The following is a 15,856-nucleotide window of genomic DNA, read 5'->3' on the forward strand; positions in this document are numbered from 1 at the left end:
CAACTACAGGGAAATCACATCCATTGCCCTACCGAGAGAAACCGGGTTTCCCCTCGCCTACAGCTCATCCTAGTCAGACAAGAAGGGGTAGCTTTTGAGAACAGACAGACATAGATCCACGTTAAATGCCCATCATGTCTTACTTGGAAGACACTGACCTTGAACGATGGAGTCCTCCTCCTCCCCCCTAGTTTTCTCGTCTACCTCTTGGGTATATAAACAATCCACCTGATATAGTGCCTTCTCTCTCTGCCTAGTCCCCATTTCCTAGAGCAGGGGTTCTCAGCCTTCCTAATGCTGCAACCCTTTAATACAGTTCCTCATGTTGTGGTGATCCCCCAACCATAAAATTATTTTCTTTTTTTCTTCTTCTTCTTTTTTTTTTTCGAGACAGGGTTTCTCTGTAGCTTTGGAGCCTGTCCTGGAACTAGCTCTGTAGACCAGGCTGGTCTCGAACTCACAGAGATCTGCCTGCCTCTGCCTCCCGAGTGCTGGCATAAAATTATTTTCATTGCTATATCGTAACCACAATTTTGCTACTGTTATGAGCATGATGCAAATATATGATATTCCTGATGGTCTTAGGTGACTCCTGTTGAAAGGGTCATTGACCCCCAAAGGGGTCGCAACCCACAGGTTGAGAACCACTGCTCTAGGTAATACAGTATGGCCTTGAATTCATGGTTCTCTTATCTCCAATGAGTACCAGATCAGGTAGGGAACCCATTTTTAATCACCCAGGTGACAGGTCAGTACATGGCAGAGGCAATCTGAGATGTCCCTGACATTTGTAGCCTAGCACATTCCAAAGCTCACTGCACGGGATCACGGGATAGACGACAGAGAATGACAGGGAAAGGAGCCTCCGCGGCTGCTAGTCTACATGTTTTCAGGGACTGCCAAAAACAGTTTTCAAAGCTTTCATTTTTATTTGTGGAGTATGCACGTGTGTGTGTGTGTCTGTGTGTGTGTGTGTGTGTCTATCTGTCAGTGAACTTCAGGCCCTCCATAACGGCAGTAATTCTCTTAATCAATGAGCAATTTCTCCAGCCCCAGGACAATCTCCTCCTCATGCTCTACCTTCTGAGATCCTTCGATGTGGCATTATTCACAAAGAATCTTTAAGCCTATCAGGAATCTCTCAAACTCATTTAATCAAAGGGCACACTTCTGTTTTGAAATACTTCAAAGCGCTGAGGTTACAGAATGTGCTTTGGGAAATGCTACTGAGTTACTCTTGGCTAGTCAATGAAAGTTTGTGCAAGACAGAGGGGACCAGTAGGAGCTTTAGATGAATACTTAGATGCTATAATCCCATTTGCGTAAATAACATATTCTCAAGGTTATTAGCTCAAGCATTGTATATACCATTAAAACAGCTCCCCCAAAGTAACTAGTCTAAAATGCCACCAACAGGATCTATCATATATACATGTATATACATTTATTATATATAAATTTAAATTTCAAATATACATGCACAAAACTATTGTGAAGGCTAAAGAGATGGCTTAGTTGTTAAGCACACTAATTGCTCTTCCAAAAGATCTGAGTTCAATTCCCAACACCATATGGAGGCTCACAACCATCTGTAACTCCAGTTCCAGGGACTCCAACACACTCTTCTGGCCTCCTCAGTTACCAGACACACAAGCGGTGCAGACATACACACAGGCAAAACATCCACACACATAAAAGTAAAATAAAAAAGGAGAGCATTTACTATAGAACAACCTCTCAAACACACCGCTAAGCGAAAGAAGCACAACGCCAAGCTGTGCTTGCAGTATACTATTATTTGGGTTAAAAAGTGGGAGAAGGCAATAAATAGACATATTGGATAACTGTTGCCTCAAGGGGAACAAAACTGGCTGAGGTGGCAGTGGGGCGGGATGGGATGGGGCGGGGTGAGGCAGACTGGTGGGAGAATTTTCATGGTCTATCCTTTTGTGTCTCTAAACTGTCAGAATGTTATTAACAATTCCCTTCTCTTTTTTTCCTAAAAAGGGCATTCTTTTGAACTGAGAGAGAGAGTGCTCTCACACAGAGAAAGTCAAGGTGGTGCAGAGGCAAGTGACAGCACCATGAGTCACAACAGCAGAACAAAGATGTCTTCCTCAGCATGTCTCTGCCCACCACAAAGCCCCTCCTATACTCCTAGACCAAGCCTGGTAAAGACTCCCAGCAAATCCAACAGTCCCCCAGTAGCCAGCTCTCAATGCTCACAAATAGCTCACTCGACCTCACAGAGGCTTACAAAGAATAAAATAGCAAAGAAAGAAGGAATGCAATGTCTGCCTTTTACCTTCACCCCCTGCAGGTTTCTGGCTTCTTGCTTGCATTTCAGCAGCTCCCTCTGCAAAACCAAACACAGTGAGATCAGATGGTGGCGACTGAGCTGTTTCATAAGCATTACCTCATTCTGTTCACAAGAAGACAAAACCCAGTAGGTCATTCCGTGAAGATTAACCCATCAGCTGAGGCACGAACAGATGTAGTCCCCTGAGCAGTAAAGGCTGACCCTCAGAAACAAGACTAAGACCCCTCTGTCCTGTGGCACCCGCCGCTGAGCTGCCCAGGCAGAGGAGAGCCGTGTTGAGAAGACACCCATCCAGGCCCCAGGCTCTCCATACACAACAGTCTCCACCACCAGGAAGACTTGATCACATCAACTAAATCTCCACTCAGACATGCGATGCCTATGTTTGCTGCTGCTGAACAGCTATTCTGACTTCTTTTAACTTCAACAAAGGGTTGACATGCTTCTGATTCTCCCAAAGACTTCTTGTTCTTTGTGGACTGGGGTTATTGTTCTTGGTGGTCCAAACAATTTGGTTTTATAATAGGAAATTGAGTAATTAAATTTCCATATATATGAGTGTGACTAAAAATCAAGATTTTAGGAAAGCAATGCCTGTTACTGAAACCCAGCTCTATTATATCACACAAATGATTCATAATTAGCACATCTAAAATTGGGTTTTAACCTGGCCTCCGACAGATGGGCTCAAAAGTTATCAAAAATGCAGGTCTGAGTGTGTATGCATGCACGCAACCCCATTTCTGGGGAGACATGCTCAGTCATGTTGCTCTACCACTGACCTAGATGTCCTTGTTACATACCTAGGACTCAGTCCTTTCATTTTGTCTTTTATTATAGAATTAGAGGCTGACTCAGTACCTTGCACATACTCGGCAGTCATTACACCACTGATCTATAGCCCCAATGCCAACCCCAAAATTAAAACAAGCAGACAATCCCCAAAACAACAACAAAAGCACTGACCTAAAAGAACTCTGGAAAATATTCATAAAAAGGAACCACACTAATAATAGATACCCCCCAACTTCTTTGGGGAAGGTTCTATGTTGTTCTGGCTGGCCTGGAACTCAGTATGTAGATCAGGCTAGACTCCAATTTATGTACCACCATGCCCAGTCTAGATTCATCTTTTTCTCTCAATTAAAAAAGAAATATAGAAAGATCTCAAACTTACAGAAAGGTACTCCCCCAAATAACACAGATAACTATGATATAGCACTAAGATTAAAAAGGTGTTACCATTGTGACAAAGTTCGGATGTTTCTCTCCTCCAAAGAAAGAGATAGCACAGATGAGATTCAGCTAGCCCCCAGCACCGCATCACTTTCCCTCCCCAGAACTATCCCAAAGCTGGCTCATTGTGTACCACAACTGCTTTCAAAGGAGGAAAATGTACACGTCCTATCCTACCTTGAGGTCCTGATTCTCCTCCATACTCTGATCCAGACGGCTTCGGATTATAATCTGAATATAAGACAAAGATGGCCATGCACTTGCGCTGTTAAGTTCATAGACCGATCATTCAACAAACACACATTTACTAGAAACCACTTTCATACTGTGAATACATGCCCTCTGATACAAGCATAAGCCAAAATGCATGACATAAAACAATATGGATGAAGTTTAGGTAAGTGTGTGTGTCCTGGGAGTTAAGGGAAGAAAAGATGAAGTTGAAAAGGAAAATGGGAGCCAGACTATGAAGGGCCAATGAGGTCAATGGGGGAATTTATATAATACATATATATATAATATTGTTTTTTAAAGTATTTCTTTTTATTCTTTTTAATTATGTGTAGTTGTGTGTCTGCCTATTGGTATGTGTAAGTGAGTGCAGGAGCCTGGGAGGCCAGAGGTAAAAGATCCCCTACCAGTGCAGGGAGCCACACACCATAGGTCTGGGAACTAACCTCGGGTTAAGTATTCTTAACCACTGAGTCATCTCTCCAACACCATCAGTGAAAATTTTTATACAAAGGGAAGACGAAATAAAATTATCCTTAAATTATTCTTGCAATTTTATTGAGAATGAACTGGAAGAGGTTAGAAGAATCTAGATTCAGCAAAACCTGGGAAGGTTGCTAGGATATTGGCTAGAGGCCCACACTAAGTAGTAGTTGTGAAAATGAAGACACTGGGTATGAGGGGAGGAGCAGAAAGAATTCAGGGATGATATACGGGTTCCTCTTTGGGGCATCTGAGTGAATGAGTAGATGCAGACATACATACAAGGACAAATAGATTCAGGGTTACATAGAGGATAGAAAACCTTAGTTGAGGACCCACTGAAACCAAGGTATGTGTAGCACCCAATAATGGAGACTGTGTGCTGAAGGCACAACTCTACAACTCTCTAGAGAGAGCTGAGCTCACAGATGGAAATCCATCTGTGAGAGAGAGTGAAAACACGGAAGGTGGACGACTGGTCCAGGGTGCTGACGTGCATCCGCATCATAACATAGAGAAAAAAATGTTTCAGGGAACCCCGCCATAAACTGTAGGAGACTAGAGCTTTCGGTAACCTAATACCTTGGATCAGTGTCTGACTTAAAGAGTCAGCATTTGCTGGACATCTGTTGATTAAAATCAAGGAAGAAACCAGGAAGGAGTAATCAAAACTGGTAGGCGAACTCCACGAGTCAGGAGAGAGTATTTAAAAAAAGTGAGGTCAAGCAATCCAGGCCTAGTATCCAGCCACAAACATGGAGCTCACCAGTTGTTCCTCGGGGTTGACTCCTGGTTCACAGAGGGCCAAGGGTCTCTCCTGTTCATCTTCAGGTAAGGAGCCATTGAGCAGTAAGGCCTGGATAAACCACAAAGGGAGGGAGGGGTTGAACTCCCTGCCACCTGACTCAGTCTAGAGTCAGGCTGGGTGAGTTCACCACAAATGGAAACCACCAGATGATATAACAGGCTTCTGAAGAAAACCAGATGATAACCTCTGCTTTCCATCGGCCCCGATCGTGCACAGCTCCTTCTAGAGGTTACAGCTCCCTTCCCCCATTTTAAACATTGTCTCATGTACTCCAGGCTGGCTGGCTTTGAACTTCAGGGTCTCCTGTCTTCACCTCTCATGTGCTGGGATTTCAAGAATGTACCACCATGCCTAGTTTACAAAGTGATGAGGATCAAACCTAGAACTCCATGAAGCTACAAAGGCACTGTACCTGCTGAGCTACACCCCAAGGTTCATGGAGCACAAAGGCCCTGTACCAGCTGAGCTACACCCTGAGGCCCATGGAGCCCAAAGGCCCTGTACCAGCTGAGCTACACCCCAAGGTTCATGGAGCACAAAGGCCCTGTACCAGCTGAGCTACACCCTGAGGCCCTTGGAGCACAAAGGCCCTTACCAGCTGAACTACACCCTGAGGACCATGGAGCACTTTCATCTTTCTGGACACACACAGACCCTCTGCTCTGAGCATTTTTTGTCTCAGAAGAACTACTAACAAAACCTTCCCTTCAGAAGAGTCCAAACACATTTCCAAATTTCCATCTAGAACTCTTCAAACACAGCTCTCCCAGCCGACTGGGGATCTAAAATCAGTGTGAAATTATCTTGCCTCAGAGAAGTGTGTTACAATGAACTGTTTGAAATCCATTTGAAAACACGGCCTTGGGGCTGTTTGCTTTCTGTTTGTTTGTTTTAATAATTCTCATTTTCACCCCCTGAGGCAACATGAATAGAAGAAAGAGAGATCCTTCCAGAGGTGGCCTCGTTCATTTCAACCCCAGGCTGTTTTGCATCAGTGCATTAGTGAGTACAAAGGGGGCAGAGCGCCCTGAAACTCAGGAGCTCAGCATTGGGGCCCTAGGACGCTGCCTCTCCCACGGAACCCACACCTAACATGGTATTTATAGTTTGCAGTCTCATGCCTTTCCTTTTACATTTTATTTATGTTAAAATTTGTGTTTATTTTTTATCAGTTGATTGATTGTGATAGGACCTTACTATGTAGTCCTGGCTGGTCTGGAATTCTGTAGCCCAGGCAGGCCTCAAACTCACAGTAATCTATCCATCTCTGCCTCCATGCAACACCTTGCTCTGATAAAATTTACTTTTATTTTTAATGTCTCTGTGTGGGTTTGGGCACGTGAGTTCACTGTCCATGGAGACCAGAAGAGAGTGTTGGATAGCGTAGATATGGAGTTGCGGCCCTTGTCTCACTGGGGTGCTGGGACACGAACTCAAGCCTCTGTAAAAGCAGAGGCTCTTCACCGCTGAGCCATCTTTCTGTTGTGCACATCTGTGTGTTATGTGTGGGTGCGTGTGAGCCACGGATATGTGGGGAAGTCAGAGGACACCTTTCAGGAGTCAGGTCTCCCCTTCCACCATGTGGGTCCCAGGGATCAAACTCAGATCCTCAGGCTCGGCAGCCTATGTCTCTGCCTGCTGAGCCACCCCACCAGCCTCACAATCTTATTCTTAAAGCGGCATCCAGGCATACTTTAGAGCCCCCAAATGTAGAGACCTGCCTGCTGAGGTATGCATTGTGAGATACATCAGATGAGTTAAAGATCGGAAATTCTGTCCTTGTGTTGTCACAGCTTTGTTCCAACTTGAAAGAGGTTCAGAGGCTAAATGAAAGCTCTTTAAAAAATATAACACAAATTCATCATACATGATGATGAAGAATGCTCTAAAATCCAGCTAAACACTAATCATGTTTGAGAAAATCAAATGAACTTGGTTTTCCCATGGAGTCATAGTAAGAGGAACGAGTAGGCGGGCACACAGCCCAGGGGCTGCAGGGAATTGCAGGCACTGGGACATCACACACGGGGGTCATCGCAGAAATATTAGCCCCAGTGGTAGACTGCTCAATGGCCTCTAATCATGGCATACTAATAAGTCACCAAGCCTGGATGTGACTTGACATACAACTCGTTCATCATAGAAAGAGTTAAGTGTCCAGGGGATGCTGGGAGCCTTTTGTGCTCCTCAGTGAGACTGGATCCTCACTGTCACCACACAGCAGTGAATTAAAACTCCTCTGCTCGAAGGAGATACTAGGATGTTGCCTTTCTGCCTGTCCACTTCCTTCTTTATTTTTCTGTTTCATCAGTCACTGGCTTTCTCCCAAGCTAAGGAATGCAAACCAAGCAGAGCCAACCTGATAGCGACCCATGCTTTCTGCACATAATGCAAATTATTTGGGGAAAAACCTCGTTAGGTAAGATCACCCAAATTCATAAAAAAAACTTCCCATTAAAACAACAACACATCATTAAAATATGCCTTACTGGAGGGACCGAAAGGAACCCAACAGATTTTTTTTTAATTATTTTAATACAGAGCAAGAAGCAGACACCACAAATTTCTTGGGGAATGTTTAGGAGGACATAAACATCCCTCCAATCGGTGCGGGTTCCTAGGGCACACATTATGCCCTTTTTCTTTAGGAACCTTTTGTGTCCCCACCCTGTTGCCGGCTGGCTAGGAGCACGCCCTCCACTGCCTGCCAGAGCCTCGCACATAATGTGGGCTTTGTTTATGTGTCCATAAATATTTCACAATTCAAAACTGGTGCAGTTCCCAGCACAAACAGAATGGAATATTCCTAGCAATTTCAGGGTCTTCAGCACACTACGAGGGCTCCTCCAAACAGAGCCAATCGAAAAGGACAGAGGATCGAGGGGGTCACGGGACGGGCTCTCAGTCATGTGGGTCAGTCGATCTCTGGGGGAGATTCCCCTGACTGATAGCACAGGTATAGGACCAACCGAAGGGCTTTGTTGTTCAAGGAAAACCTCCTAACAGAGCAGTGCCTTGGAATCAGGTGCTGATGCGTCAGGAGGGTGCCGGTCCCTCAGCCGGACTCGAATGGAAACCTGGTGCTAATATTGCCTCTCACACCTTTCTGCTGCTGAATTCCTGAGAGACAGTCTTTGTTCAAAGTTGCAGTTGTGGGTCTGTAAGAGTAGTAAAGACGCCTACCTACAAAACGGGGGTCAGTGGGAGCTCCCGAGCTTGCACAAATCCTAACAGCTGGATGGTAAACAAGAGTTCCAAAGTCCACAAGTGTGGGCACCACTCACACACAACTAAAGTAGGTGGGTTTTTTTTTCCTTTGCCAATTGATACTACTGATTTAACAGGAATAACTAGGTAGGGCACCAAGAACAAACTGCAAAGGAAAGAGCTACCTGTAGTCCTGAAATCATTTTCTTTGCTTCCTCCATTTCTTTTTCTAAATGTTCTTGTTGTTCCAATAGCTGTTCTTCCCATGTGGTTTCCAGGTACGTTCCCGGGCTCCCAGGCCTCCAGTCTCGGGATAATGGAGAGTCTGTCTCGTCTGCAAAATGAAAGGTGGGAAGACAGTCCATGTTGAAGAAGAGTGGTTTCCGGCAGCCTGGGCTCAGCGAACCTCACAGGTTCAGGTCACCTGCCTTCTGAACCTGTCTGCACACACAAAGTGGACTCTCCACTAGGTGGAGCTGTGAGACACAAAGAACTGGCTGTTAACTGGGGTACCAGGCTCGGGAAAGCACGAGTTCAGTTAGGAAAGTCCACCCTCTTAAGCCTTACCATGGGAAGCAGCGGGGCTCCAGGCCCTACAGATTTGTTATAGCACACAAAGATCTTACTCCCAGCTCCTTAGAACTCACATTCCCAGAGACCGATTTATAAGTAATGGAACCGTCAGATGCAAATGAAAACAAAATCCCTTTGGGGACTCTGGAACTTTGGACGGGAGACTGTGGTTCAACCAGCCCTGCGCTGGCTGGTGTTTGCTAACTACACAAACCAGGGGAGAGGAGCCACAACTGAGAAAACACCTCTATCAGACTGCCTGTAGGCACATCTAGAGGGCGTTTTCTAATTAACATTGGTGTGGGCGGGCCCAGGCCACTGTGGGTGGGGCCACACCTGAGCAGGTAGTTCTTGGATGTCTAAGGAAACAAACTGAGCAAGCCAGTAGGCCACGGGTACCTGCTTCAGTTCCTGCCTCCAGGGTCCCACCCTGAGCTCCTGGCTTGGCTTCCCCTCATGGATTGTAACCTCTAAGTAAAACTGACCCTTTTCGCTTTTGGTGTTGACATTTTGTTATATCACAGCAATAGAAACCCAACTAAGACCTATTCCTTTCACCCCATTGAGGCATAACTGAACCCTTTTCACACAGTATCCTGTGATTCACGCTGAAATAAACTTAGTAAAGCATACTCACAAAACTTCACTATTCCTCCCTGGTTTATCTCCTTGTCTTCGAGACCTCTTTGCTCGGGTGTCCCTTATACTAATTGCATGCATCCCCGTTTATGTGCACTATGGAATACAGATGGCTGTGAAGTCTTTGGCAAGCTTCTTAATTCTTTTTTTTGTTTTGTTTTGTTTTGTTTTGTTTTGTTTTGTTTTTCGAGACAGGGTTTCTCTGTAGCTTTGGAGCCTGTCCTGGAACTAGCTCTTGTAGACCAGGCTGGCCTAGAACTCGCAGAGATCCGCCTGCCTCTGCCTCCCGAGTGCTGGGATTAAAGGCGTGCGCCACCAACGCCCGGTCTCAAGCTTGTTAATTCTAAGAGGTGCACAGCAACTCCCTGAGTTGTGGTAAAGATTAAAAGAGGTAAAACATGAAGGACCCAGTAGTATCTGATAGTGCAAGTCAACAAATCCTCCTCCTTTCTCTACACAGCCTTAAGAGATTCTGACTCCATGGGTGGTTCTTTGTTTTTTGGTTGTTGACACAGGGTCTCACTGTGTAGCCCAGGTTGGCCTGGAATTCTCTAGGTAGTCTAGTTGGCCCCAAGTGTGTGATCCACCCGCCCCCATCTCCTGAGTGCTGAGATTACAGATGTGCACCGCCACACCCAGGCTACGACTGACTGGTACAAATGCTTGGTCTTGAGGGGAAGCAGAGTGAAGAAGAATCTCATTTCAGATTTTCTTTTGTGGGGTTCAGTTTTATTGCAACCTTTATAGATGAGTAGACGTCAAGCTAACACTTGTACTTTGCCTTATCCATGTTTCTTTTCACGCTTAAATGGGGGGGGAGGGGAGGCAAATAAGGCAGGCTCAAAAGCTTAAGCAATGAGAACTCTGTGGTCCTTTCTGTAGCCCTTAAACCAAGACCAGTTCCCCGCTGCATGTTCTCATGGGCATTTTGGTTTAAACTATGTATTCCTGGCTCCAACCTAAGTTAGTGGAGAACCAAAATCATCTCCACAAAATGGGAATAGTAAAAACTATTTACCCCAATATAGCTTCTGACTGCCCCAGTGTCACTTCCTAATCCATAGCAGTCAGTCAGGGCGGGCTGCTCTACGCTGCCATGAGCTTTTTTGACAGCTCAATACCAGAAAGGACATCATGTACCGCGATGACGACACTAATTGGCTCAAAGGCATTAGAGTCCTCTCGAGCTCGCCCTGACCCTACATGCACAGACCGTGAAGATAGAAACAGCCAGGAACCGTAACGTAGATAGTCAGAAGCTCTAAAGTCTTCACACTAAAAGCCTCTCCTTGAAGCAACCCAGGCAGGCGGGGCAGTGGTACCTGTTCTGTTCTCTATTCCTTCAGAGGGAACAATCACAAAATCGGCCTTTTCCTCTGACTGGGTTATAACGGATTCACTCTTTGCACTGTGGATTGGGCTGGGTGAAGTCAGACTGTGGTCAAACAAAAGAGAAGAGAAACAATTATGAACAGTTATACAGACGTCAACTTTCACAATTCATCCCAGAGATATCTTATTCATACCACGCCTACCGTGATGCTCACGATTAGAACAAATGTTTGTTGAACAAATGAAAGAAATGTGGAAGGAATAAGTGAAAGAAGCCTAGTCCTAGGGATTAGTTTGCTTTTTAATGTTATTTATTTATTTTACATTTTAATTATGTGTATGTGCCTCTGTCTCTGTGTGGGGGTGGGGTATTTGTAAATCAGATACCCACAGAAACCAGGAGAGGATGTTGAGTTCCCTGGACCTGCAGTTACAGGCAGTTGTACGCTGTTCTAGGTGGGTGCTGGGAACTGAACTTGGATGCTCTGAAGAGCAGGGAGCACTCTACCACTGAGCTATCTCTCCAACACCCCAGGGAGTTCATTCTACACTAAGACTGCCTTTAAGCACAACTGATTGAAATGAGAGTTAACAGAATAGTCAATAAGCCATTTTTTTAAAAAAAAAAAACTGTTTTGTTTTGTTGTGTGGGTTCCCTTTCTTTCTTTTTTGTTTTTTGTTTTTTGGGTTGTTGCTGTTGTTGCTTCTTGTTTTTTTGTTTGTTTTGTGGTATTCACCACTATCAATTCCTAGGCCCATATTCAGAGGGCGATGGTTGTGTTTCATTAACTTTTGGAGTTGGATCAAAATCATATTTTCAAAAATCTGAGTTTCTCACAAGCGACCAGAGATCAGCTCTAAGTGATACCCAAAAGAGGAGTCATGGCAGAAGACAGTTTAGGGGTAGGAACTGCTCGTGTGGTTGCAATGCCAGGATGGGCAGAGAGGCAGTAATTTATCAGCAGGTGACCCAGAATATGAAAAGAAGAGGGGGCTGGAAAGGTGGCTTGCTGGGTAAGAGCACTGACTGCTTTTGCAGAGGGCCCGGGTTCAGTCCAGCACTGACACAGTGGCTCACACCCTTCGGCAACTCCAGTTCCAGGGGGGCTGACACCCTCTTCTGACCTCCACAGGCACCAGGCATGTATGTGGTGCAGACATATAATGCAGACAAAGAAACTCATGCACATAAAATAAAAATAAATCTTTAAAACAATAAGAGTGGTGGGGCAAAAGGAGAAAAACATACTAGTGGCAGCTGGATCAAAATTTACTTGATTAGCTCTTTCTTAGTGAAGAATTACTATTATTTTTTATTGTTATTTGCCATAGTTTCATATTCTCAAGTTATTTTTGAGATACCTTTCAATAATTTCTGTGTCCTGATGTAGCTATGAGAGGAACTGTTCAGGTTTTCAGGGAAGCAGATTTTAAATCTTCCCCTGGACCAGACAAGATGGGAATGCGAGGGTAATACTTCTATCATATAAGGACAGAAGAGTCTGGAGAGCCCTTTCTCTCCGCGCTGCACTCTGAGAACATCAGCACCAACACAATCTCAGGGGCTGCGGAGTCTACGGCTCAGCCCCCTCTTGGGAATTCTTTCCAAATCTATCACCCAGACAACAGGGAAAGTGTCTAGGACTCACTGACCCCCTTAATGTGCCCCTGAAGTCTCCCAGGCTAATCCTTACGACCACAAGCAGGAGTTAACAATTTCCTCTTCCCACAAACCAGAGAAAACACTAGAAACAATCGCAATGGAAGAAGCAGCAGATTTCAGAACCGTGGACTCGTGTCTCCCCACGGTCCACAGTCCAAGAACTTTGGTGGAAATGATCTCAAGTGGTACTATGTCTTCATCTTTCTTATAATCTGATTTTTTTTTTTTTACATCTAGAGGTGTATAGATCAAGCGGGTGAGAGAAGTGAGGGGTATCAGGTACTACTCAGCAATGTTGAGTGTTTTCTTAGCCATTTTCACTAAGTAGGCAATCTGACCTTCAGGCCAACGTGAGTTCACAGCCACGGGGAAGGCTCTCGTGTAAAGGGGCTGTGTCGCTAATAAGGAGAGATTTATGAGTGCTTAGGCTCCAGCATTTACTTCTTACAAAACCGGGAATCCGGATGCACAAAGCCCTTGTCAGCTGCCCCTCCTTCTCCAGTTGACAAGATACTGGATAACAAGTCCCACTGCCTGCATCTGGCTGGACGGCAGGAGGGATGTGTGAGACAGATCGGAGAGAGGGAGGGAGTAATGGGGGATCTCGGATGCTGAGAAAAGGCTTTCCTAAAAGCACAGACGCATGCTCAGTTCCACCTCTCTCGCCAAGTAAGTTGCCTCCCATATATGGGCAGAAGGAGGCGGATGTCTGGTTATCCAACCCCACCGGGGGAGTGGCAAGGCAGGCAAAGGAAAACAACATTTCTTTTTCTTGAAATGAGATTGCCAGGATAAGGCCACGGAGGTAAGACCAGGAAGCTAGACAGCCAAGATCTTGAACCTGGAGGGAGGAGAATCCTGGGGCATGTGTCAGAGCAGTAAGACACCCCCGCACCCCCAGAAGAGGAAGGTGCTTTAAATCCTCGGCCTCAGGTCAGAGAAAAGTATCTTCATGCTAATTAATTAATTGTAAGATGTGGGCTCCTCCCTAACTAGCTTAAAAGTCATACTTGACAAACAATCCCTACTTATCATCATAACCCTCTCTGAGGTCAGAGAACTGTTGATTACAAATAGGTCCTATCCATGCATTTCTTAATCTAGTATTCACCCATATTAATTTATCGTACCAACAAACCCCAGCAAAGATACCGCCAATTAGACACACTAATTTTTTAAATGTATAGTAGACCAAAAGGTAGAGTCCCATCGCCCCAAAGTCGGCTCCAAATTCCTCAGATAACTCTATTTTGTAGTGTTAATCCCAGACCAGCAGCCAGCTCTTACTGAATAGCACCCCCAATCATTTCTTATCCCCAGTCAACCATGTCCCCCGGCCCTGGCTCTGCTTCCCCTCGTATTCGCACCTCACTAGCCAAAGTGGCTTCAGCTCACCATTTGACTTGTGTCCCTCCCATGGTCCCCTCCTGGCTCCGGCTTCAGCAAGCCTGCTTCCCTGGATGAGGTGGGAGGTTGAGAGTCACATTGCTCCTAAATTCTGGCATGTCCCTCCCGTGCGGGGGCTCGAAGAACGACTCCAGAGATCAGTCAGCCAGCGGAACGATTCGCTCGATTCGCTCGGGTCTCCGAAGAAAGTAGGATGGGCAGAGGTGGGCTTCTTGGCCCCGGGGACAGGGATGCTCCCTGGGGTGAAGTGCGCTGTCCCAGAAGCTCAGACTCCGCCGCAGCCCAGCCTCGGCGGAAGCCTCCTCCCATCGCCAGCGGCTGCTCGCTGGCAGCTGCATCCCGGTCCCTGCAGCCGCGCGGCTCCGAGCATTCCCCCGGGCAGCGGCATCTCAACCCATCTCCCTCAGGGCGAGAGGTTCTGGTGGCTTCTGCCGAGCGTCGAGTGGAGTCCGGTGTGATGAGCTCCTGCTCGGCGCCGCCTCCTGATCCCTCCCTTCCCGTTCCCCCCTTGTTTCCCCCCCCCCCCTCCCCAGGCTGTCACACGCGGCCAGGCAGCGCCGGGCTTCGACCCAAGCACAGCCGACGGCACTGGGCAGAGAGATAGGGGTGCCGACCGAGGCCGGGGCCAAGGGCGCGGTCCGGAACTGGCTGGACCGAGGGTGTCCAGAGCTCGGGGAGCAGCGGGGGATGGGCAGCGCAGTAGCAAAACCGCGTGGATCTGATGGTCCTGGTGCCGAGAAGGCAGCCGAGAAGACGTTGCTGTACCTCTCTGACCCCTCCCTCGTTGCTGCACCTCTCTGACCCCTCCCTCCTTGGACACGCCGGTTTGAGACTGATCTAATCTCGAGAAGCTCGCTCGCTCGCTCTTAGTAGAATGGGAGACGCAGGCAGGATAGAGACTGGAGCTACCCCCACCCTCAGCAAACCAGCAGTATGTTCTCCCATCTGCTGCTCCCACCTTCCCTCCCCTCTAGCGGTTCGTATGTCCGTCTGTCCGTCCGTACCCCCTCCCCCAAAGGATCGTTCTGCTTAGGTACAGTGAGAATTTAGCCTGTCTACTGGAGCAACAGGAGGGTAGAGCTTTGTTTTGCTAGGGCATCCCTGAGAAGCAGCGGGGGTGGGGGGAGGGAGCAGCAGGGGAAGACACCACGGATGTCTATCCTATTTGAAGCTCTACCCCACCCAAAATTGCAACGTCTGCAAGATTGCTGGTTCTTTCAGGGGTCACAGGGTCAACAGGTGCCCAAATGGAAGTGGGCAAATGGCAGAACCTGCTAGAAGCCCTCTCCTTTCCTGAGGGGTCAGTGAAGAAATTGACAGAATGCTGACCCTATCCCAAAGAACAGCACAGTCAGGAAGAAGAGGACAACCAAGGGAATGTAATCTTTGACACATCTCCTAGGGCTGCCATTAGCCCAACACAGCCCGATATCTAGCGGCTCCCATACTGATCTCACACCTCCAGCCGCAGTCTCAGTCTTGCCTGGAGGAAGGAAGCAGCCACCCTTGGGAACCAAGCTCTCTTCCCTTCTTCTAATTCACAGGCACACTCAGGCTCAGGAGAGCCAAAGGCCAGCAGAGATGCAGGAAGCAATAGGCCTCATTAGACAACAGAACAGCCTTTGATACTGGAAAGAGCCAAAGATAGTTTCAGCCAGGAGAAAAAAAAAAAAAAAAAGCAGTGGTTTTGAGTCTCATTAAAAGCACACCTACTGCTTGCTTCACGGGCGAGTTTCTCTGGGGGCTGGTCAAAATGTCTTCTAAGTGAATAGAGATGAGGCTTACACAGACCTGTAAAGGTAGTACATTGAACACTTTGAGATGTTTAATGGTGAAATGTTTGTTAGAGACCCGTGTCAGAAATAGAAACTACCCCATTATATGTAAACATTTCAAGGTTGAGCTAGGTTAGCGGTATATTAAGTTGATGGAAAGAGGTCCACAGGACCTCCATAAA

The 15,856-nt window shown here is 46.6% G+C and overlaps 1 protein-coding gene across 6 annotated transcripts in view; it reads right to left on the reverse strand.

The window, feature by feature from the left end:
* Dixdc1 (DIX domain containing 1) overlaps positions 1 to 15,856 on the reverse strand; it is an 86,601-nt gene that overhangs the window by 28,584 nt on the left and 42,161 nt on the right. For 4 of the 6 annotated variants that reach the window (XM_050156309.1, XM_050156313.1, XM_050156310.1 and 1 more), the window contains 5 exons: positions 10,820 to 10,932; positions 8,471 to 8,619; positions 5,037 to 5,126; positions 3,734 to 3,787; positions 2,306 to 2,356 (listed from right to left, as the gene is read on the reverse strand). In XM_050156309.1, coding sequence (XP_050012266.1) covers positions 2,306 to 2,356; positions 3,734 to 3,787; positions 5,037 to 5,126; positions 8,471 to 8,619; positions 10,820 to 10,932 — 457 coding nt within the window. Of the gene's footprint in view, positions 1 to 2,305; positions 2,357 to 3,733; positions 3,788 to 5,036; positions 5,127 to 8,470; positions 8,620 to 10,819; positions 10,933 to 13,887; positions 14,035 to 15,583; positions 15,691 to 15,856 lie in introns of those variants that run through there. The other 2 variants (XM_050156311.1, XM_050156312.1) reach the window with 2 other exon arrangements.

This window comes from Alexandromys fortis, unplaced genomic scaffold (assembly GCF_014885135.2).
Source record: "Alexandromys fortis isolate MF-2015 unplaced genomic scaffold, M_Fortis_MF-2015_v1.1 scaffold_89, whole genome shotgun sequence".
Classification (NCBI taxonomy): domain Eukaryota; kingdom Metazoa; phylum Chordata; class Mammalia; order Rodentia; family Cricetidae; genus Alexandromys; species Alexandromys fortis.